The sequence below is a fragment of the Grammomys surdaster genome, unplaced genomic scaffold (genome assembly GCF_004785775.1).
Source record: "Grammomys surdaster isolate TR1022 unplaced genomic scaffold, NIH_TR_1.0 233, whole genome shotgun sequence".
NCBI classification, from domain to species: domain Eukaryota; kingdom Metazoa; phylum Chordata; class Mammalia; order Rodentia; family Muridae; genus Grammomys; species Grammomys surdaster.
In genome coordinates, this window is record NW_021604678.1 from 4,490,170 (window position 1) to 4,512,135 (window position 21,966).

General features: G+C 43.2%; 1 protein-coding gene across 2 annotated transcripts in view; it reads left to right on the forward strand.

Annotated features, from left to right (window-relative positions):
* Tmem150c (transmembrane protein 150C) overlaps window positions 1–21,656 on the forward strand; it is a 72,786-nt gene extending 51,130 nt beyond the window's left edge. For both annotated transcript variants that reach the window (XM_028773714.1, XM_028773713.1), the window contains exons 2-8: window positions 5,517–5,606; window positions 8,113–8,166; window positions 8,255–8,287; window positions 8,371–8,438; window positions 13,310–13,437; window positions 16,840–17,017; window positions 21,172–21,656. In XM_028773714.1, coding sequence (XP_028629547.1) covers window positions 5,527–5,606; window positions 8,113–8,166; window positions 8,255–8,287; window positions 8,371–8,438; window positions 13,310–13,437; window positions 16,840–17,017; window positions 21,172–21,380 — 750 coding nt within the window. In that variant the 5' untranslated portion in view covers window positions 5,517–5,526 and the 3' untranslated portion in view covers window positions 21,381–21,656. The remainder of the gene's footprint in view (window positions 1–5,516; window positions 5,607–8,112; window positions 8,167–8,254; window positions 8,288–8,370; window positions 8,439–13,309; window positions 13,438–16,839; window positions 17,018–21,171) is intronic.
* The last annotated feature ends 310 nt before the right edge of the window (window positions 21,657–21,966 follow it).

Sequence of the window (21,966 nt, forward strand, 5' to 3'; positions counted from 1 at the left end):
TGTGTGTGTCTATGTGTGTGTGTGTCTGTGTGAGAGTATTTGTATGTGTGCCTGAGTGTGTATCTGTATGTGTGTATATGTATCTGTTTGTGTGTGTCTGTGTGTCTGCATTTGTGTGTTTCTCTGTGTGTGTATCTGTGTGTGTGTATCTATGTGTGTCTGTTTGTATCTGTGTTTGTGTGTGTCTATGTGTGTGTGTCTGTGTGAGAGTGTTTGCATGTGTCTGAGTGTGTATCTGTTTGTGTGTGTGTGTCTGTGTTTGTGTGTGTCTGTGCTTGTGTGTCTGCATCTCTGTGTGAGTCTGTGAGTTTGTCTGTGTGTGTCTGCATTTGTGTGTGTTTGTGTGTGTCTGTGTGTGTGTGTGTCAGTGTCTGTGTGCACATGTGCTGAGATTGGCTGTTGTTAGTAGTAAACAGATAGTGAGCAGTGAACAACAGAACATCAGATGATCAGTAACCATTTCTTTTATCCGGGGTCTGCAGGAGTGGGTTGGGCAGAAATCCTGGCATTAGTTCTGGGATGCTAATTATTGTGGTTTCTAGAAAGTGCTAGTATTCAATCAAAATATAAAACTTTTCACAATGAAATTGGCCATGGCTGTCATTCCCGACTCTGGCTTCTACAGAAGAATGGAGAAGCCAGCTGACATCTGGACTCTAAACTTCTTCTGCTCAGCCCACACTACTGCCTTCCTCCTCTACCTTCCCTGGTGTTAGGATTCGAGCGCAGTTTGGACAGACAACACCAAAGCCGATCCGATCCGGTTCCAAGGGAAGGGGTTTATTTGGGGAAGGGAGTGGGAGAGAGGAACGGGAAGATGGCGAGTGAAGAGAAGACGAAGAGAGAGAGAGGTTGGGGTGGTCCCAACTATTTAAGTGGGTGATGACGTGTGTAATTTCCCAGGTGTAGGTGAGTCAGGTAGGTGAATTCTGGGAGTGGTTGTCCCAACAACATAGGAGTTGCAGGCCCCTGAATATGACGTCACCGGGTTCAGACTTATACTAACACCTGGTCCTTCAGAAAGTAGCCATCCCACTATCTCCAGCTATGAAGAGAAGCAAATATCTTTTGTATTGTCTTGGTAAATTGTCTGTGCTGTTTTAAGCTCAGCTCACCGAGGAACAGGCACTAGAGCTAGGATTTGACCCTCTCACTTCAGACTCAAGACGATTTATATCAAAGCTTCCTTCAAACTCCTCTGCCCTGGGTCATGATGCTCCTTGACTCTGTAACAGGTTGAAAATAGAACAAAACAGCTCAAAGTGAAAGCATTGTGCCTTTGAGAACAACTAAAAGGGTTCTGCATTTACATAACATAAAAGGCCTGTAGAGGGTAAGGCTAAGGAAGCTTCTTTGCCTAAGCACCCCCAGTGGATGACTCTACCATCACAATATCTGCTTCTTGCATCTCTGCTGCTTGGGCTCATTCAGAACCCAAAGCATGGCAATGGTTGATCTTTCTTTGGTCTATGAAAAACATAAAAAGGTTTTTGATTGTCCTGTGTTCTGTGGGATTTTGCCTGGGAACTTACAAAGTCTCATAGTGTGACAGTATGTATACAGGTAATATTAACTTAATTAGATGATGCTATGTGTGTAGTTTGGATTCAGTTCTCTTTTAACATGATGATAAGCTTACTTTAAGGTATTAAGAAAAAAAATAAAAGGGAATCAGCAAGTAGGAAAAAATGTTAGAAAGCTGTAAGGCCTGAAATGCTTTTAGTAAAGATGGATTTGTGATGGGAGATTAAGATGACAGTTTCTGGAATGGGAAGGAAACTGGGAAGCCCAAGTGAGTCCCAAAAGCTCCGATTAAGTTGTGTAAGACATGTGGAAGATGAGAGCCAGGCAGCTAAGCAAACTTTATTTAGAAGTATTTAAGCTGTGCCTAAGCTTTAAATGGTATGCACTAACTAAATGTATCAGGCCGGAGTAACTGACTTCTCATTATTTAATATATGTACTTGGAAGCTATCCTAATGTAGAAAGAGAGACAAAAACAGACAAGTTGCCCCTTGTCCTCCAAAGTGAACTATGTCTCAGGGACTATGAGACATCTCTCAGAATGACCTCGATGCCTGGTGATTCTTCTTTTGTTTGGAGAGGCCATGGTAGAGTCCAGACCAGGTAGAGTCTACCCAGTGTCCATCCTACAAAGGAGGAGGTCACCACAGAGGGACATTTTCCTCCAAATGAAGCCATTGCCAACCAGTGCTCTGACTAATCATCACAGCAAAGAAACGGGTAACAGAAAGGCCCAAGGAGCCAGGAGCTCCTCCTAAGAACTCCTGAGGGCTAGACCTTCAACTAGCCTTAATAAAAGAATAAAATGATTCATTTTGGCCTCCTGCATGGTCTTAAACACAGATCAAGAAAGTATCACCAAAAGTAAGATTATTGATGATGATAAGACAAAGAATAAAGCAGCCCATGCCTGATGCTCACTGACAGTGATGTGAGAAACACAGCCTGCTTGGCTAGACTCCAGTAAGGGCTCTCACCTTTTCTCAGCAGTGAGCACGTTGCTCTTTTTATAGTCCTGATAATTTCGTTTCTGTTTCCTTTGCTCTACAAACTCAGACTAAGGTCACGTCAGCATCCCCATCCAGTGGTAAAAGGTCTTCATAGTAAACTTGGAATAAATCTATTATGATCTTAGCACTGATGCTGTCAAACCCTAAACCTTGAACTCTCAGCTACTGTCTCATTTTTATCTACTCTTTATAGTTTGTTCACACTCAGATGGTCCTGCAATGATCTCGCTCAATCTCATCCCCCTGATCATCCTCCAGAAAGTCCATTTAGAGTGGAGATCATGAGCTCTTTCTACATCTCCAGTGTCATGTACAATCACCCAGATTGATTCTGTGTCCGTCTTCTAAATGATTTTAGGGTCTTAAATGATTTTAGGGTCTTTAGGTCTCTCTTGAGGGGAGAATGTTAGGGGGCTAGATAATCATTGGCAGGCTTGGAAGCCATCAAAGATGACATCTTTCATGACATTTTCTCCCTCTGAAATGGGTGTAAGGTAGCTACATAGCAGGTTTGGAGACCACTGACAAACCCTTCCTTCAGAGCATCCTTGTCCTTCAGTACCAGAGACTGCTCCAGGATCCCCCTGATGAGGATGTCAACATCATCCAGCAGGAAATAGCTACATAAGCAAGGACTGCACCTTCTCCACCCATCTCTAGAAGTCAAAGTCCGGAATGTTAGCCATGGCCAACTTCATTGTGAAAAGTTCTTATATTTTGGTTCAATAGTAGCAGTTCCCATAAACCACAGTAATCAGCATTCCAGAACAGAAGCCTCAATTCCTCACTCATCCCACCCTTGAAGACCCTTGATATTGACCATCCATAAGAGATATTCTTTGGTCAGGTCACCTGGACTTTTGTCTTTTGAGACAGGGTTTCTCTGTAGCCATGGCTGTCCTAGAACTCACTCTGTAGTCCAGGTTGGCCTCAAACTCACAGAGATCCACCTGCCTCTGACTCCTGAATGCTGGGATTAAAGACAGGCGCGACTGCCGCTCAGTGGAATTCTTTTAGTTAACTACCCAGCATTCCGTTTTCACCCTAGCAACAGCCAATCCTGAGTCAAAAAGGAAGATTTTACCCCCCTGCTTCAGCCCTGTAACTATCCTAGTTTGTAAGGAATAGAGGCTCTGGTTCTTACCAGATACTTCCCCTTCTAGGTTTCCCAAAATAAAGACCTGCACTATGGGAAAATTGTGCTAATTAAGGTTGAAGTTCACCATGACCCAGTAGCCTCTGGGTTTGGTGCAATATGGGAGACTCTTCATTAGTGGGGCTTCTTCTCTGACAATGTCTGGGGAATTCTAAACCCCCACACATGTCTGTACCTAAGGAATGTCACATAACCTTAGTTTGATTACAGGATCAATTTCTGATAAAACATGTTCAGCTAGCACCTGAGATAATGCTTCCCCATGCTAATGAGGCATTTGATGCACTAATCCCTCAGCCAATGATCTTTGCCCACCTTGGATGTCCCTACCCTCGTTCCCCCAAAACTTTATAAGCCTGAATCACCCTAAGTAAAGTTGATCTGCCTCCCGATAGCTGGCCCCATGTGGTTATTCACCATACGTACTCACTGGGCTTCCAAGCGCCCGACCCCCGACCCCCCCACACACACCCCAGCCCTGTTAGTTGTCTTTTCTCCCACTGACCTCTCTGACCTTACTAGCTGATGATCCATGATTGAGTGGAGACCCACACTAGACTGTCTTTTAAAAAATATGTGGTGACAGCTGGTGTTTTATTGTCAAGTAGACACAATTCAGAATCACCTGTGGCAGGAGTATCGATGGAGAATTGTCTGGATTGTGCTGGCCTGTGAGCATGGCTGTGAGATATGCTGGCCTATGAGTATGCCTGTGAGATTTTCTTAGTTGGGTCAGTTGAGGAAGGGAGACCCACCCTGAATGCAACCAGAGCCGTTTCATAAACTGGGACCTGGACTGAAGGAAAGGGAGAGCAAGCTGAGCACTAGCCTGCGTGTGTAAACTCACTACTCTCCGCTCTCGACTGTAAGGCGGTGTGGCCAGTTCTCTCTGGCTCTTGCTGCCATCCTTCTCCATAACGATGAACAGTAACCTGGAACTGTCAGCTAAAACGAGCCTTGATATCTTATCACGGCAGCAGGAAATGAAGCTAAGATGTTCCCCAGTACCCAATGCCCGTGATTTTGCCAGTGTGCCTGCTGGAGCTAGTAGAACACATTGTCTGCAGAGTACTGATTCATCTTGAGAATCTACTAGAACTGCTCAACAACAGCCACAAAGAGAGCTCAGATTTGCAAAGCATCTGTCCTCCCCGGCCGGCAGTTGCTAGTTTATTTAGTGGCGACTTGTATTTAACTCTCCTATAGACTTAAGCACACATACGATCCATCAGGCCGTTAATATTAATAGTGGCTGTAAAAGTACTCTGGACTACACTGTTGGTGCCCAACCCTTCCATATTCCAGATTACAGAGTTCTTTATCCCTTCTTAAATAAATCTCTGAGTATATAAAGCTATACATTTTCATGAAAAACCTCCCGGGAGCTGGAGAAATGGCTCAGTGGTTAAGAGTACGACTGCTCTTCCAGAGGTCCTGAGTTCAATTCCCAGCAACCACATGGTGGCTCACAACCATCTGTAATGGGATCAGATATCCTCTTCTGGTGTGTCTGAAGAGAGTAGCAGTATATTCCCATATGTAAAATAAATAAATAAATCTTAAAAAAAAAAAAAAAAGAAAAAAAAGAAAAGAAAGAAAAACCTCCCACTGGCTCACAGGTAAGATCTGGAATCTCTAAGCTAGTTCCAAGCAATGATCGCCTGTCTTAATCCTGGAATCTCCTAGTAAGATGGGTAGTAGTAGCAGAGTTGAATCATGATTTTATAAAACACGTGGGTTTTTTCCCTTCCTGGTTGGACTCTCCATCTTGAGAAGGTTAGGTGGATTTTTGCTTATGTTATTAATACCTGTTCATTTGATTTCAGTGGTACAGGCATGGATGGGAAGAAATGCAGCGTGTGGATGTTTCTACCTCTTGTATTTACTTTGTTTACTTCAGCTGGCTTATGGATAGTGTGAGTATACTTTAGTTAATGATTTAAGGATTCAAGTGTAAACAGAGAAAATCCAAGTTTTGGTACTATGACATATTTATATAAATGTATTTATAAGTAACATTATATATAGTAAATGATAAGTTTTTTAAGGAAGTATATATTGATACATATACACATACATACTAATTCAACCTTACTAAAGTCTTCACTTTTATCATCTTTTATTATCAATAACAGAATTGGATAATAAACTATGCAAAAATAAGTAATAAAGAAGACTTTGCCTTCTTTTCTCTCTCTCTTTCTTCCCCTCTCCCTCTCTCTCTCTCTTTCTGTCTCTCTCCCCCTCCCTTAACTTCCTACCCCCTTCAAGACAGGTCTTGTATAGACTAGGCTGGCCTTAAACTTGCAACATTCTTCCTGCGTGCTGAAATTACAGCATGTACCACCACACACAGCCATCTGAACTTCTTGTAAACTTTTTTGTTTACACAGAGTCTTACTCTAAAGCCTGGTATGGAGCCTGTCCTGGGATGATTGGCTTGTACCACATTGATGAATCTTGAAAACTGGTTATATGAGTTAATATTTGCAAGATTTTTCTCATTTTACACAGATGTGCTGTGCACTCCAATTGCAATCTAGTTATGACAAGATATGATCTATTTATAAAATAGCTATCCCTGTACCAGAAGACCTGGCTTACCATAGAAAAAGTTCCCTTAGTTGATGATTTGGTCAATATTTGTCTTAAGAAAACGCATGAAGAGGCCGGGCGGTGGTGGTGCACGCCTTTAATCCCAGCACTTGGGAGGCAGAGGCAGGCGGATTACGGAGTTCGAGAGTTCGAGGCTAGCCTGGTCTACAGAGTGAGTTCCATAACAGCCAGGGCTACACAGAGAAACCCTGTCTCAAAAAAAAAAAAAAACCAAAAAAAAAAACCCCAAAAAAAAAAAAAGAAAGAAAACGCATGAAGAATAATGTCACTGGCCTGGGGCTGTAGTCAATGGGAGAGCACTTCCCTAGCACATACAAGACCATGGGCTCTGTCTTAGCTTCTATTCCATTGCTGTGGTAAACCCCCGTGGCCAAGACAACTTATAAAAAAGAAAGCACTTGCTTTGGGGTTTCCAGTTCCAGAGAGTTAGAGTCCGTGATTGCAGAGCAAAGACAAGGTGGCTAGAAAAGCTGAGAGCTCACGTCCTGATCTGCAGGCAGGAAACAGAGAGAGCTAACTGGAAATGATGGAAGTCTTTGAACCTTAAAGCCCACCCCACAGCAATACCACCCTCAACAAGACCACACCTACTACTCCTTCTCAGACAGTTCCACCACAGGCTTGATTACCAGGAGTGGGAAAACCAAACCAAACAAACAGAAAAGTAAGAATAGAGGTCATATATTCCTGAGATATTATATTAAAGCTGTAAGTTTTAGCCACATCACCAAGTTTTCAGATTATAAGTATCACTGCTAGTCTGGAATCTCTTCAAAATTAACTCTTGTAAGGAGTTATTTAAGATCATGTATATGTCTCTTTGTGGTATGCACATGTGAGTGTAGGTGGCTATGAAGGCTGGAGGCATCAGATGCCCCTGGAGCTGGAGTCACAGAAGTTATGAGCTACCTGACACCTGTGCTGAGAACTGAACTCAGGTTCTCTGGAACAGCTCGTGCTCTTAACTGTTGAGCCATCTCTCCAAACCATGATAATCAGTGAACCATTAACCCCAGCATTTAGCTTTAAAGCACCAGTGATCTATGGGTAAGCAACGGTAACTGACATGGTTGTGGTGGTGCACACCTGTAATCCCAGCACTTGGAAGGCTGAAAGAGGGGGATCATAAGTCTTAGGCCAGCCTGAGCTACAGAACAAATTCCAGAACAGCCAGTGCCATGGTGAGATCCTGTCCCAAAAGAAAAATCAATGTAGGGGGCTGGAGAGATGGCTCAGCGGTTAAGAGCACTGACTGCTCTTCCAAAGGTCCTGAGTTCAATTCCCAGCAACCACATGGTGGCTCACAACCATCTGAAATGGGACCCATTGCCCTCTTCTGGTGTGTCTGAAGACAGCTACAGTATACTTGCCATATATGCAAAATAAATAAAAGCTTTAAAAAAGAAAAAGAAATGTAATCAAAGATCTTTTTGTTTTCTAGTTGGTTGATTGGTTGATTGGTTGGTTGGTTGGTTGGTTGGTTGGTTGGTTGGTCAGTCGGTTGGTTGGTTGGTTGGTTGGTTGGTTGGTTTTTTGAGAGAGAATCTCATGGAGCCCAGGCTGGTCTTGCACTCCCTAAGTAGCTGAAGATGATCTTGAGTTCCTGATCTTACTGACTCCATATCCCAAATATTGGAAATATAGTAGTATGTGTGCAAACATGCCTAGCTACAAAAGTGTTTTCATAGTTAGAAAACAGTAGGTGTGACAGGACAAATTAGATATTTAACCCAAGTAAAATGACGAGTGATTCTTAGGGGTTTGTTTTTTGTTTTGTTTTATAAACTAGTCATTCTCTCTTGCTAGGTACTTTATAGCCGTGGAAGATGACAAAATTTTGCCATTAAATTCAGCTGCAAGGTAAAGATTTCCTCTAGAGAATTCACTCACTGTCCCCCAGTTGCCATTGATGTTGTCTTAATCTGTGCCTCTGTGCTTTGTCATCTAGGAAATCAGGTGTGAAGCACGCTCCGTACATCAGGTAACTCTGACTCTGCCTGACCTGTCAGACCCACCAAGTTACAGACTTAGACAGCCGGGCCCTAAGGCTTTGCCTTCTTCCAGTTTTGCAGGTGATGATCCTCCTGCGAGCTGTGTGTTCAGTCAAGTAATGAACATGGCTGCCTTCCTAGGTAAGAGGAGCAGGAACCACGCTTCACAGGTTCTACTACATCCCTGCTTTAAGTCCTCCTAAATCCACATCAAAACACGGGAGACCTGGCTGATAACGTGCTGTCCTGTCACTTCAGTATGCTGAGGGCAGCTTTTTGTTTTACGGGCCTTTCCCCTCCTCCCTCTCCCCACCCCGCCCCCACTCGTAAATCCTTTTGCATTCCCCTGCCCCCCTCTCAGCCCTTCTCCCTTTACAGTGCTCATCTCTTCCATATACTCCGAACTTTATTTCTTTTGCTGCGAGAGATGATATATTTCACGTGTCATAAAATCTTGCTGAGAATATAATAGGTGCCACACGGTTCCTTTGAAGAGGATGGCTTATTTATTTTCTCCTTGGCTCTGGGATAAATATCTCCCTTACCACTGACCCTAGCACGACACCCTCCTGTGTGCCCATATACATGTCAGGCTGCCCTGTTAAAACGTAGATTGCAGAAAAATTACCATTTCTCTGGGGCCCAGGACCCTCCTTTAACATCCTGTCTGCCAGGTTCTGCAAGTAGTTACACGACCCTTCCAGTCCTCTGGGGACAGTGGGATCAGCTATGTTCTTGTTGAATGTCACCTGCTCTTCTAAAAACACCCAAGCCAGGCATGGTGGCATGTGTCTTTAAACCCTGAAGGCAGAAGCAGATTGCTATTGAATTCGAGGTCAGCCTGGTCTATATAGTGAGTTCCTGGCCAGCCTAGGCTACACAGAGAGCCCCTCTCTAAAACTAAACAAGTAAATAAATAAATAACCCAGCAAACCCATTCATACCATAGCCTGAGTGACTACTATCAAATGCTTGCAGTTAACAGAGCATAAAGCCCCAAGAGTGAACTTGAACTGCAGGGCTGGGGCCTCCCACAGAGCCCTCTGCCATCACTGGATCCCAGCGCATAGGCTTACAGGCTGCCCAGCCTCAGCACTGAGCGTCCCGAGGGCCCAGCAGCCATGATTTCTGCTCCAGACCCAGGGCTGAGTGCTTTCCTGGCTGTGCCTCATCTCCTCACAGCACACAGGAGCCTTCCCTCACGCGAAGGCTGTCACAGCGGACGTCCCCTGGGTTCAAGGGCACCGTCTTCCAGGTGACGTGCATCATCCCCTCATTCTCCGGCTCTCTCTGCTCAGCCGAGGAACAAGTTTTTACTAGCTTTTGCTGGAAAGTGTCACACCGGCCAGGGTTCAGCCTTTATCACTGTCCATCATGCTTGATGCCATCTGGTAGACACAAAACTGATTGAGATGAGTGTTCAGTGAGGGCAAAGCTGCAGTCACTTTTTTATCAACTGAGAGCGGAAAAGAATCTTCTTTTTTCTCTTTCTTTTTTTTTTTTTTTTAAGATTATTGTTGTATATGGAGGCTGCTTTCTTCCACCTCGGGCCGCCCCCGGCCCCGCCCCCTCGGGCTATCACTTTAAGCTCTCCCGCTGCCTTTAAAAAAAGCCTTCGCTGCTTATAAGCCTTTTGACAGCCACATAGGCTGTAATTTATAGTCTGGAAGAGAGTCCATGTGGCACTTATTAAAATTAGTTAGCAAAGATCTTTTATCTTTTTGACAGACTAATCAAAGATTAAATGCTCAGTTATTCTCTTCACAGAATTAGCTGCATTCTTTGTCCTAAATGTACGCTTTCCTCTCCACTCGGGGAAAGGACCCAAGACAAATGTGTTAAAAAGAGCAATTACCCTGCCCTGGGCAGGATGTGAGGGTAAAGCTAATAGCTAAATGACTTCAGTCACCTAACAGAGCCGCCTGCCTCCCTCCTTCAGCCTAAGCATCCCGGCTGCCCTGCTTCCCACAGCCAGAAATAGGAACTACTGATGTACAAACAGTAAAATTAACAAAATAGAAGTCGGCCGAGTGCCCGCTGAGGCCTGTGATGGGGAGACGTTATTCTGAGCTCCCGACTTGAAAACTCCAACTCAATCAGTCTTTAAACATTTAATTTTTAAAAGTCAGCTATGTTTCTATTTGTGGTCTTTTAAAATAGAGAGGAAATCAGATAGGGGACTCCCATACAACAACAACAACAACTTATGTAGGCCCAAAATAGCAGAGAGGTAGGTTTAAAAGTCCTCTTTTTAAAACTGTTAATACAAATATAAATTTCTTTTATTACGTCTCGTTTGGGGGTGGGGGAGGTGGCTTATGCACATCTCATGTGTGTGGAGATCAGATGACAACTTTCAGAAGTTAGCACTCTCCTACCAGGTATGACCTGGGGATTGACCTCAGGTTCTCAGGCTAGGTGGCAAGCATCTTCACAAGCCATCTCACTGGCCCCAAGTCAATAATTTTAAATAAAACTTAAAAGTATATTTATTAACCTATTAGAGGCTAGAGGGATGGCTCAGCTGTTAGGAGCACTGGCTGCTCTTTTTGAAGACTAGGGTTCAATTCCCAGTATCCACATAGTGGCTCACAACTATCCAATCCCAAGGGTACCTGACACCCCCTTTTCTGAGCCCTGCAGGTACTGTATATGTGTGATACACACACATGCAGGCAAAACACATAAAATAATTATTTTCTAAGTTGTAAAGTGTATCTACTGGTCAGAAAGTAGCTGTCATGAGAGCAGTCCATGTATGCAATATGAAAATGCCTTTGAAATTGCTGTATTTCCCAGAAGCTACTTTTGATCATAATGCCTAAAGTGGTCCAAGTCCCCTGTGCTGGGCAGAGAGAAAGACACTGTCAGGTGGTCAGTGTGAGAAGCCATACTGCATCTGTGTTGAGAGTGCAAGTCAAAGTTCTAGCACAATATATCCACAAAGTTAAATACCCAGCAGAGAGTTCCCAGGAAAAGGTTTTTCACTAGTTGTCTTCAGAAGAGATCAACTGTGCTATGTCTGTGTTTCGTTCTTCTGCCCTGACACCATACAATGTTAATTAGCAAGTGTTCCTATGGGTTCTAGGATGCTTTGTCAGTTCTGTCTAATTAGCCCTCTCCTGCCTTCTTCCTCCTGGTCCCATCCTAACAACGAACACAGTGTCATGCTTTCGTAATGAATAGACTTCTAGTATAATCCTCCTTGCAACTAACAGACTTCTGGTATACCTCCAGGGATATTGGTTGTAGAACTGTTGTCAGCTTGGTTATTCTCTGATCAGTCATAGGCCTTAGATGAAACATGTGCCAGATATGAATCAAGCTTTATTCCCACTGCTGGTCAGAGGTTCTCAGAGTTACAAATGAGTTCTGGATAACACAGGTCAACACAGTGAAACCTAGCAACTCGGGAAATGCAGACATGTGGATAGATGGCTTCTCTCTGTCAATGGCTGGAGAGGCAAGGAGCTGGAGTCAAGGCTAAACATTTAGTAAATAATTTCCAGTTGAATTGCTAAATAAATAGGGTAATTTTGTCTTCTCTGATGAAATATAATATCAAAATAGTCATAGAAAGTTGTTACTACATTCCCTTATATGTGGATATAGTTTAATTACCAGTTATCTTTCTTCATTTCTAGACTAACTTTACACACACACATATGTATACACACACACAGACATGGAACTATCTCTGAATAAGCAGTAATAAAAGGTGATTTTTAGGTTGGTGGCTTGAGTGCAGACTGTTCTCAAGGCCTCTATTAGAAGTGGGTCTTGTTGATATGCCAGAGCTGCTTGATATCCATGGGAGGCCTGCACTTTACTGTAGAGAAACGGAGGAGGAGTGAGGAGATGGGAGGGAGGGAGGTTAGGGGAGGGACTGGGAGAAGGGGAAACTGTGGTTGGGATGTAAAGATAGATAGATAGATAGATAGATAGATAGATAGATAGATAGATAGATATAGATAGATAGACAGATAGGTAGACAGATAGATAAAAGTGTCCTTTTTAAAATGAGTGATTAAAATCATTTAAGCGAATTAGTTTTCAGTGAATTTAGTTTGTTCTGATGTGGTAACCTTGTCCTCTTTCCCGTGTCTTCTGCTCTTTCTGTTCTATCACTGCTATAAGCCAAAGGTGACTTACCAGCGAATTCCGACATGTCCTTTGTCCCTGTCTTTTTGGTTTGGCCATGCCTCTCCAGTACTCTCCCAACTCGGTCTGAGCTTCGCTGACCTTGCTTTTGAAAGCTCTGAAAACAACCCTATGAGCGAGGCTGTCGTCCCTGCATTACTGGAGGGAAACACACACAGTGCTGCTTCAGGTCTCCTCTGGTTCCCCAAAAGTTCAGAATCATAAAGCATCTAAAGAGTCTAAGCACTGAATGAAAAGGTCCTTTGAAAAACTGTCAAGAACTAGAGGCAGCTAAGGAATGCCGAGAGTAGACAAAATAGTCTTCCCCAGGGAAGTGTACACCAGTTGGTTATCCAATATCAGATAGTCAATCCTGAAAGCATATTGACAAGTAGCTTTACACAAACATAGCAGATTGTATTTATGTATTTAGGGATAGTTATATATACATATGCATACATATATGTGTCTAATAACAATTAATGAAAAAAAGAAGCCATGAGTTTGTAAGACAGCAAGTAGGTAAGGGTTTGGAGGGAGGAAAGGGAAGGAGAAAATGACATTCTATAATCTCAAAGATAAAGAAATAATAAAGAAAATTTGTCTGTGGTGAGATTTAAGACATCCTGTGAGACCAAGACACGGTGGCCCATGTTAGTAATCCCAGCGTTCAGAAAGCTAACAGAGGAGAATCCTGGGTTTGAGCCTGGGCTACATCCTGAGTTCCAGGCCAGCCTGGACTGCATAGCAAGACCTTGTCTCGGAAAAAAAGGTTTTAAAGAGTCTTACTTTTTTGCTGCAGTTTTAGACTTCTGCCTTTGTCTAGGCCTGTGATTTACATAGTTTAATTTTATAATTTGTTTTATCCCTAGCCCTCGTGGTAGCTGTTCTGCGCTTCATCCAACTGAAACCAAAGGTTTTAAACCCATGGCTGAATATCAGTGGTCTGGTGGCGCTGTGTCTGGCATCCTTTGGGATGACCTTACTCGGTAATTTCCAGGTACTTCCTTTGGCATTTCTGCCTCCCTCTCATGCTGGTAAGATCGTCTAGATTGTTGCAGCCTGAGGTATAGTCACTGCATGGCCCATATTATTCTGCATGAACTCCAGACACAAGTAGACTCTTGGGTTGTATCCTCTATCCCAGGTGTCCATGTCTGTTCCCATCAAACACGTGAGTGCTAACTGCAGGTACAGATACCATGGTGGCTGGGAAGTAGCTTACAACAGCTGGGTTTCTCCTACAAGGATTCCTTTAGAGGACAGCTCACCCTTTTCTTCATTACAAACTGTATCCCAGCTTTTCTAGATAACTTAACACTGACCAGTATATATGATGAAAGCTTGCATTTCTCGATAACAAGTTTATATGAAAGTCAGGATGGAAAGTCAAGAATTTCTCCAGAATCCCTGATTCATACAAAGATGTGCTAACCCTGACTCACCCTCCTAGAACTCAGAAGCCTTGTGCACATACCCGGAAGAGTAATTTCCTCGTCTCCTGAATGGCTTCATTGTCTCTGTAGTTGGCTAATTTCCCTGCCTCCCTTTGTTCCACATTCCCTCCACTGTGAGCAAACAAGGTATATATATCCTGTCCTCTTCCCTGACCTATTGAGTAAACTCCAGATAAGAGAGGCGCTTGTCTTTGTTCTTACCAAAACACACTAGTGGATTTGCTGCAGCTCTTTCTAGTTTTCACCCTTACTCTAGCTGATTCATTAAGCCAGGATCATTTACTCCTCACCTTGGCACCCAGCAAATCAATATTTTCTGCCTGGTGTGTTGTTGAACAGTCCTATTCCCTATCAAGCTGGATAACCAGAAAGCTGCACTCTTAGAGTGTATGGCCCAGGATAACAAGCTGCCAAGAGCATCTCTGTTGAGATGGCTGCTGAGATCTTAGTGACAGCCTTCCATCTTGTCTGAGTGTGCTACAAAGGCGTAGCTTTAAGTTAATACCCACCCCCAGACCTTTGAGCTTTGATGAATACTGAAGTTCATATTTCATTCTGAAGTCCTAGAAGAATCCCAGAAATGAGTTGTCTTGGAGAAGGACAAAATTTAAAGCTATTAATGATGACACCCAATGTGAAGAACACTCTTGCTGGATTATCTGCTGGGAGTATTTAGGGAACAGATAATCAACCATTTAGCATATGGGATAAAAAAATGTTCCCAAAGTTCTTAGGAAAAAACAAAGGGTCTGGTACAAAAGTTCTCCTAAAAATCCTATTGGAAAGACTCAACTGCTACCAACCAGTAAGCCTGTAGACTTGTAACTGTCAAATGCAGTGCTCATCTCAGTGTAAATAAAATTAGCAATTGCTGGGTCAGGTTGCAGAATGCTTGAGTACTTGTGTGTAGATATGGGGTAGGGGGGCGGTTGCAGGATGCTTGTGTGCTAGTGTGTAACTCGGAATGCTTGTTAGCAGGTTCTTTCTGAAGTGGTCCCACTGCTTGAGCAATTTGGACTTTCATACTTGCACATAAGGCTACTTTGTTTTTCTTTATTACTGGAGCATTTAAACTTAACTTTATTGTGATTTCCTGAAGCAGGCTATAATAACTTTAGAAGATATTGTTGGCTAGATTTATTTATATAAAAAGGGACATGATGAGTTTTATCCTGCATGCTTGATCAGAAGAATACAGGAAGTTGTGCTCTTGCCGCTTGTTATTCCTTCACATCAGGAACACTGTCCACTAGAAACTTCTGATACGAAAAGGGATGAGGAAGCCCTACAAGGCTTCGGTCTGAATTATTCATGTTTGTTGTCTTGACCCAAAACTGAGAAGTTACTTGGCCTTAGTGGGATACAACACTTACCTTTGTTGTGGACAGAGATTTGGTCAGTGTTGCTTGTGGTTTCACTTGAATTTTGAAATAAAGACAGTGAATGAAGCAGAATGATGACCAAGGTGCTTTATACATTATGATGTTGAGGTAACTGATGAATTGTAAGCCATACTTCATTTTTTAAAGGTATTTGGATCATATTTTGTCCAATATGTCAATGAAATTTTTAGGGAGGTATATTAAACTTGAAAATTTTAATCAAGGTATTTTTTTTCCTATGAAGACGGTTGATTTTAGAATTTGAATTGTTAATGTACCTCTGTACATTTTACTTAAATATCTGATAGTGTTATTATGTGTTTAGATGTTATTTATTTAGCATAGACATTAAAAATAGCTTCTGGGAAAAACAAAAAAAAAATGTTCCCATTGCTGCCTCTTTTTTATAAACTTGAGAAAGTTTGAACCATATATGACTGTATTACCTATTTTTTTAAAAAATCAGGTAAAATAGGAGTAATAAATGAAATTGGTTAGACTCAACATGAAAAATTAATTTCCTAGAAGTGAATTTAGCTTGAAAACACATTACTTCAAGTAAGTTTTGAAAATATACCTTTTGCATTATGAAGGGGGAAGTGGCTTCCTAACAAAGAGTGGGGGAGGAGATCTATAACCAAAAACAATAGAAAGATCATAAGAGAAAAGTATTATTAATTTAGTGCACACTTACAGCAACATTGTCAGATAGCAAAAGAGCTGAGGACAGTGTCAAGTTTAAAATAATATTTCACCATGGTTTAAAAGCTGTCTCTTGAGCAGATTTCATTTTCCTATAGGTAGGGTTAAAATGCACATAATTTTATAAGGAGTTTTTAGTGATAGGCACCTTCTGTGAAATGGCTGTGTAATGATTTGGAGAGGTTTTACATCTCTAACAGCCAACAGACCCAGGGGAGTCTCAGACTGCAGAAGCTTTGAGTATGGATCTTCAGACACGATTGTTCTTTAATGGCCTGTAGATTTGGCTAACACTCAGAGCTTAAAGTTTTCTTTATTACTATAGGAAAACAAAACCCAGAGAATTCCCACTAACATTGAGTAGGCTTGTGTTATACAGACAAGCTGGTTGTCCCAAGGGTACCACTGTGTGCCAATCAAATCTTCCCATGCCAGAACCTGCGTTTCTCAGTAAGCAGGCATCCACATCCCGACCCTCATTCTCTTTCAGCTTGAAAAGCAGAATCTGGGATGTGTGCCCACAGGAACTTGACTTTCGCCTTTTTATGTAATTCTCCTGCTTTTTAATTTCCTTTCCTTAAAAGCTTTTTCTGGAAAATAAATTCAGGAAATAGATCCCTGCCTCCTGAAGGGTTTTCTAAACAAATGTTTTTAAGTTTGGGGAAAAACGATTTCTTTGCTCCCTCTCTGTAGATTTTAACCACTTGAGAATCAACACAGAGAGGCTGGAGAGACCAGGAAGCCGAACCTTTCTAATCTCTGTAGCCCCACTCCCGAAAATCTTTCCCCATCTCTGCCCCCATGGTTACTCATAGTCTGAGTGTCTCCAATGAGCCTCCCCATGCCTTCTCTGTCTCCTAGCTCACAAATGATGAAGAAATCCATAACGTGGGGACATCCTTGACCTTTGGGTTTGGCACACTGACCTGCTGGATCCAGGCCGCATTGACACTCAAGGTCAATATCAAGAATGAGGGGCGGAAAGCTGGAATTCCAAGAGTCGTCTTGTCAGCCGTCATCACTCTCTGTGTAGTCCTGTGTATCCTTTGAGGCTCTTTGTCAGGGACAGTAGGGCACAGGTAAGCTTTATGTGCAGAAAACCATTGCTCTTCCCGGTGTGTAGAAAAACCACCAGGTCAAAGAGTCAAAATGAACCTATTGCTTTGCGCTCTACCTTTAAAAATGTCTAGCCAGGGGCTACAGAGACGGCTGGGTGGTCAAGAGCACTGGCTGCTCTTGCAGAGGACTGAGGTTTGAGTCCCACACCAAACGGTGGCTCACAGCTGGCTGTAATTCCAGATAGAAGGCCAGCTGTGCCCTCTTCTGGACTCCTCAGATACTGGGCACACTATGGGTACATATACATACATGCAGACAGAGCAATCATACACAAAAATAAAAGTGTCTTTAAATAAATCAATAAATTGGAAGTTTTAGATCAGCCTACATAGTGAGTTCAAGGTCACACTGGACCACATCAGACCCTGTCTCAAAAATAAAAGTAAGGGCTGGAGAGATGGCTCAGTGGTTAAGAGCACTGACTGCACTTCCAGAGGTCCTGAGTTCAAATCCCAGCAACCACATGGTGGTTCACAACCATCTGTAATGAGATCTGATGCCCTCTTCTGGTGTGTCTGAAAAACATCTACAGTGTATTCATATATAATAAATAAATAAATCTTTAAAAAAAAAATTTAAAAAAAAAAAAAATAAATAAAAAAAAAAAATAAAAGTAAAAAAAAAAAAACAAAAACTATCAGACCAGATTGTTATACCAAAGAGCCAAAGAGAGACGGGTAACTTCGGCCAAAGCAGGCGCTGCTCTCTAAAGATTATTTTGGCTATGGGAAAGGTGTCATGTACTCTGCCGTGAGCCACATCTTCCGTTTATGAAAACCACAGTACAGAAATCCAAAAAAGTGTTGTGGGTTTTTTTTTCCATCTTAAAAAATGTATCTGTGACTTTAAGTCTTGGTAGAGTTAGGTTATTGATTATCCTTAAAACAAATTACAGGAGACAGATGTTTATATATCTCAGGATATACATTTTTCTGGAAAACAAATTCAGGAACTGGATGGCCTATGTGTGTGGTTTTCCTGTTACGCATTTCTTTCTCCCCTCAGACTCTGAACCAAGGGAGAAGAGACAAAGAAGAGGTGAGGGAAAATCAGCTCAGACCCCGTCCGCACTCTGTGGCCAGTAAACTAGGGAGGAATGGTTCAGGCTCCAGCCGCACCCTGTCCTCAACAAGCAAAGGAGGGGAAAGTCAGAGCATGCCTTACTCCCTCAGACCCCAGACAAGTCCCAGAGAGCCAGGCAAGCTATCACATAGCCCTGGTCCAATAGAAGTCACCAGTTCCTGTCTGTGTTGGTCACTCTTCTGTTGCTGTGATAAAATGCCCTGACCAAAAGGAACTTAGAAGACAAATAGTCTGTTTAAGCTTACAGATCCAGTGTTTGAGTCCATCATGACTGGAAAGCACACTGGTTAGAGCAGGAAGCTGGTTGTTCACTTTTTCACCCATACACAGGAAACAAGATGAGGAAGTAGGGCAAAGCTTTATAAAGCTTCAAAGCCTGTACTCTGTAACATACTTCCGCCAGCAAGGCTCCGCTCTCTAACAGTTCTGTAATTTTCACAAACAGAACCACCAGCTGGGGATGGAGTTTTCAACTACAAATATGGAGTCTGTGGTTGGCATTTATCATTCAAACCCCCACCCCATCAGTTACACTGAGCACAGAGCAGATGAAACAAATCAGCCTTTATTCTTAGTAAACTGATTAGAATGGCTCGAGCGTCATCTACACCCTGTAGTAACCAGTATTTACTCAGACAGGGTCTCCTCAGAAGAGGGATTCCTAAGTGGTCACGCACAGCTAGCACTTACACACTGCAGTCAGTAATCCTCAGTGTTTGCTGACCGCTTACCCTGTCTAGGCGTCATTCTAAGCGTGTGAAATGTATTGATCCTTTCAATTAGAGATTGAGATTCAGAGGTAGGCTAATTTGTCCAGGATCGCACAGATTGTAGCTACCTGATACAATATGATCAAAGAAATCAAAGCTGCCATTTCCCCGAGTTAACCCAGCCCTGGTGACATTTCCTGCCCTCAGCTAATGGTTCTGATTGAATTGCATCTGAACACTTGAAAGTGCTGCTGCCTAAGTCAGAGTTTCTATTGCTGCAAGGAAACACCATGACCAAGAAGCAAGTTGAGGAGGGGAGGTTTTATTTGGCTTACACTTCCACATTGCTCTTCATCACTGAAGGAAGTCAGGATGGGAACTCACACAGGGCGGGATCCTGGAGGCAGGAGCTGGTGCAGAGGCCACAGAGAGGAGCCTACTGGCTTGCTTTCCCTGGCTTGCTCAGCCTGCTTTCTTATAGAACCCAGGACCACAAGTCCACGGTCAGCTTGGCCCTTGATCACTACTTGAGACACTTCCCTACAGCTGTGTCTCACGGAGGCATTTCCTCAACTGAGGCTCCTTCCTCTGTGATGACTCTAGCTCGTGTCAGGTTGACACAAAGCCAGTGAGTACAGTTGCTTAGAGTCTGGGTTTCCTGGATCCAGGCTCAGTCAAGAGAGTAAACATTGCTGAAGTAGTTTCACCTGCTCTTATAGTCTCTGGAAGTCCCTGAAGATGTTAGGTCTGTGTATTAAAGACAAAGCACAGGTAAAAGTCCTCAGATAAACCCAGGGGACATATCTAATTTTTCTGAATAAATGTTTTTGGTTCTCGGACTGTTCTTACTTCACTAAAACATGCTATGAGCCTTTGCTTTTTCCTCAGCTCCCTTACTTCTATATCCATGGTCATATGTGTGGGTAGGTCATACACTACCCACTTTATGTAGTACACATATATATTTCTTTAATATGGGTATATACACATTTAGGGAAAGGACTGTCATCTGATATTTCATTGGTCTTTTTAGATTATTTTGTTTTTCAGAAGTTTTTTTTAACTTTAACATTATTTATTTTTACAAGTATGACTGTTTTGCCTGCATGTGTGCCTACTGGTATGTATGTGTACCACCTTTGTACCTGGTGTCCTTGGATGTAGGAAGAAGGAGTCATCCCCGGGACTAGAATTATGGATGGTTTTGAGCCACCATGTGGGTATTAAATGCTAAGGCCCAGGTTAAATGGTTAAGTGGCTCAGTGGTTAAGAATACAGGTTGCTCTTGCAGAGGACCTGGGTTCAGTTCCCAGAATGCACATGGTGGCTCACAACCATTCATAATTCCAGTTCCTGAGAACCCAACGCCCTCTTCTGACCAGGCATGCACATGATATGCATATATATTTGCACACAAAACATTCACATGTAAAATGAAATGAATAAATTTAATTTTAAAATTTAAAAAAAAGTCTCCAGCCGGGCAGTGGTGGCGCACGCCTTTAATCCCAGCACTCGGGAGGCAGAGGCAGGCGGATTTCTGAGTTCGAGGCCAGCCTGGTCTACAGAGTGAGTTCCAGGACAGCCAGGACTATACAGAGAAACCCTGTCTCAAAAAACAAAAACAAAAAAAAAAAAAACAAAAAAAAAAAAGTCTCCATTATGGCATTTCATACACACACAAACATACACACAGTGTGTGTGCGTTTTGAGACAGGTTTTCATTAGCCCAGGATGACCTCAAACCCATTATGTAAGCGAGTGAGCAGAGAGCTCTGGTTCCTCCTGCCTCCGCTTCTCAATTGCTTCTCTTCGTGTGCTCACTCGGTTTAATGTGCCTAAAAGAGCAGAGTCGTCGTGGTGTGAGCACCATGGAACAGACGCAGCTGTGTGGTGGTAGCTGGTATCTGGAATGTTCGGCAGGGTAGTCGTCCTTTTGCTACTCTCTCATTTAACCAGGCAGGTGTGGAGTTTAGTCGTGCATGGCCAAGGAATTTGTGTAAACCCACCAATTCATGCCTGTGTACAGAGTGTGACTTCCAGCAAGCTGCCCACTCAGCCTCTGTTTCTTGACTCTCAGTGATGGTAGGCTCACTGTGAGTGTTACAGGAGATTATCTGTGAACACATGGAGAAGCATTCCCAGAACGGCACACAGCTCAACATAATCTAATAACACAGGCAAATATCAGCTTTCAGCTAGCCCTGTCACTTCGCTGTTAGCTTGATGGGGAGACTAATGTAGTTGTGTCCGATGGCCTTCCTTGACTCCTGCACCCCAGATTTCATCCTCATGGCCCAAGATATCCATATGTATGCAGCCAGGGTCCAGTGGGGCCTGGTCATGTGCTTCCTGGCGTACTTTGGCACCCTGGCTGTGGAGTTCCGGCACTACCGCTATGAGATCGTGTGTTCCGAGTACCAAGAGAACTTCCTGAGCTTCTCAGAAAGCCTGTCAGAAGCTTCTGAATATCAGACCGACCAGGTGTAACCCATCAGCCTGTCCTTGGGGGAGTGGTGGGTGTGGCAACAGGGGAGGGGCCAGGAGGACACACTCACGGGACTTGACACATCACCTCACGATGCTCTTCACACACACGGACACATACTTATGGCCACATCTGACAAGAGAGCTTTTCAGGGCAGGTTATTTCTTTCTTGAACAAGCACAAGACCTCATGTACGGAAATACACACTGTCGCACTGAAAACATGCACGACAGAGCCAGAAGCTTGTGCATGATCACCTCCCCGCCCCCGCCCTCCCAACAGGCCTTGCGCTTCTCATCCTCTTCACGTTTCCAAGCTGGCATCTTCCTCCAGCAGAGTAAGGCCAGCCGAATGAAAAGCAAGAGTCAAGTCACCTTTGGGTCCGCAGGGCTTGAGATGACGAGCATGGGCAGAAGTTGTGGATCTGGTACCAATACTGCTGAGCGGAAAACCAAGCAGCATCTGACTAGATACACACCGCACTAAAGCTGTGACTGAGTCCCTGAGAGGTGGACAGAGCTCTCCCACCAGTCTGTCCTCGTCACTGTTCAGCAGTCGGCTTTGTGGATCCAGAGAGAGAAGCATGCA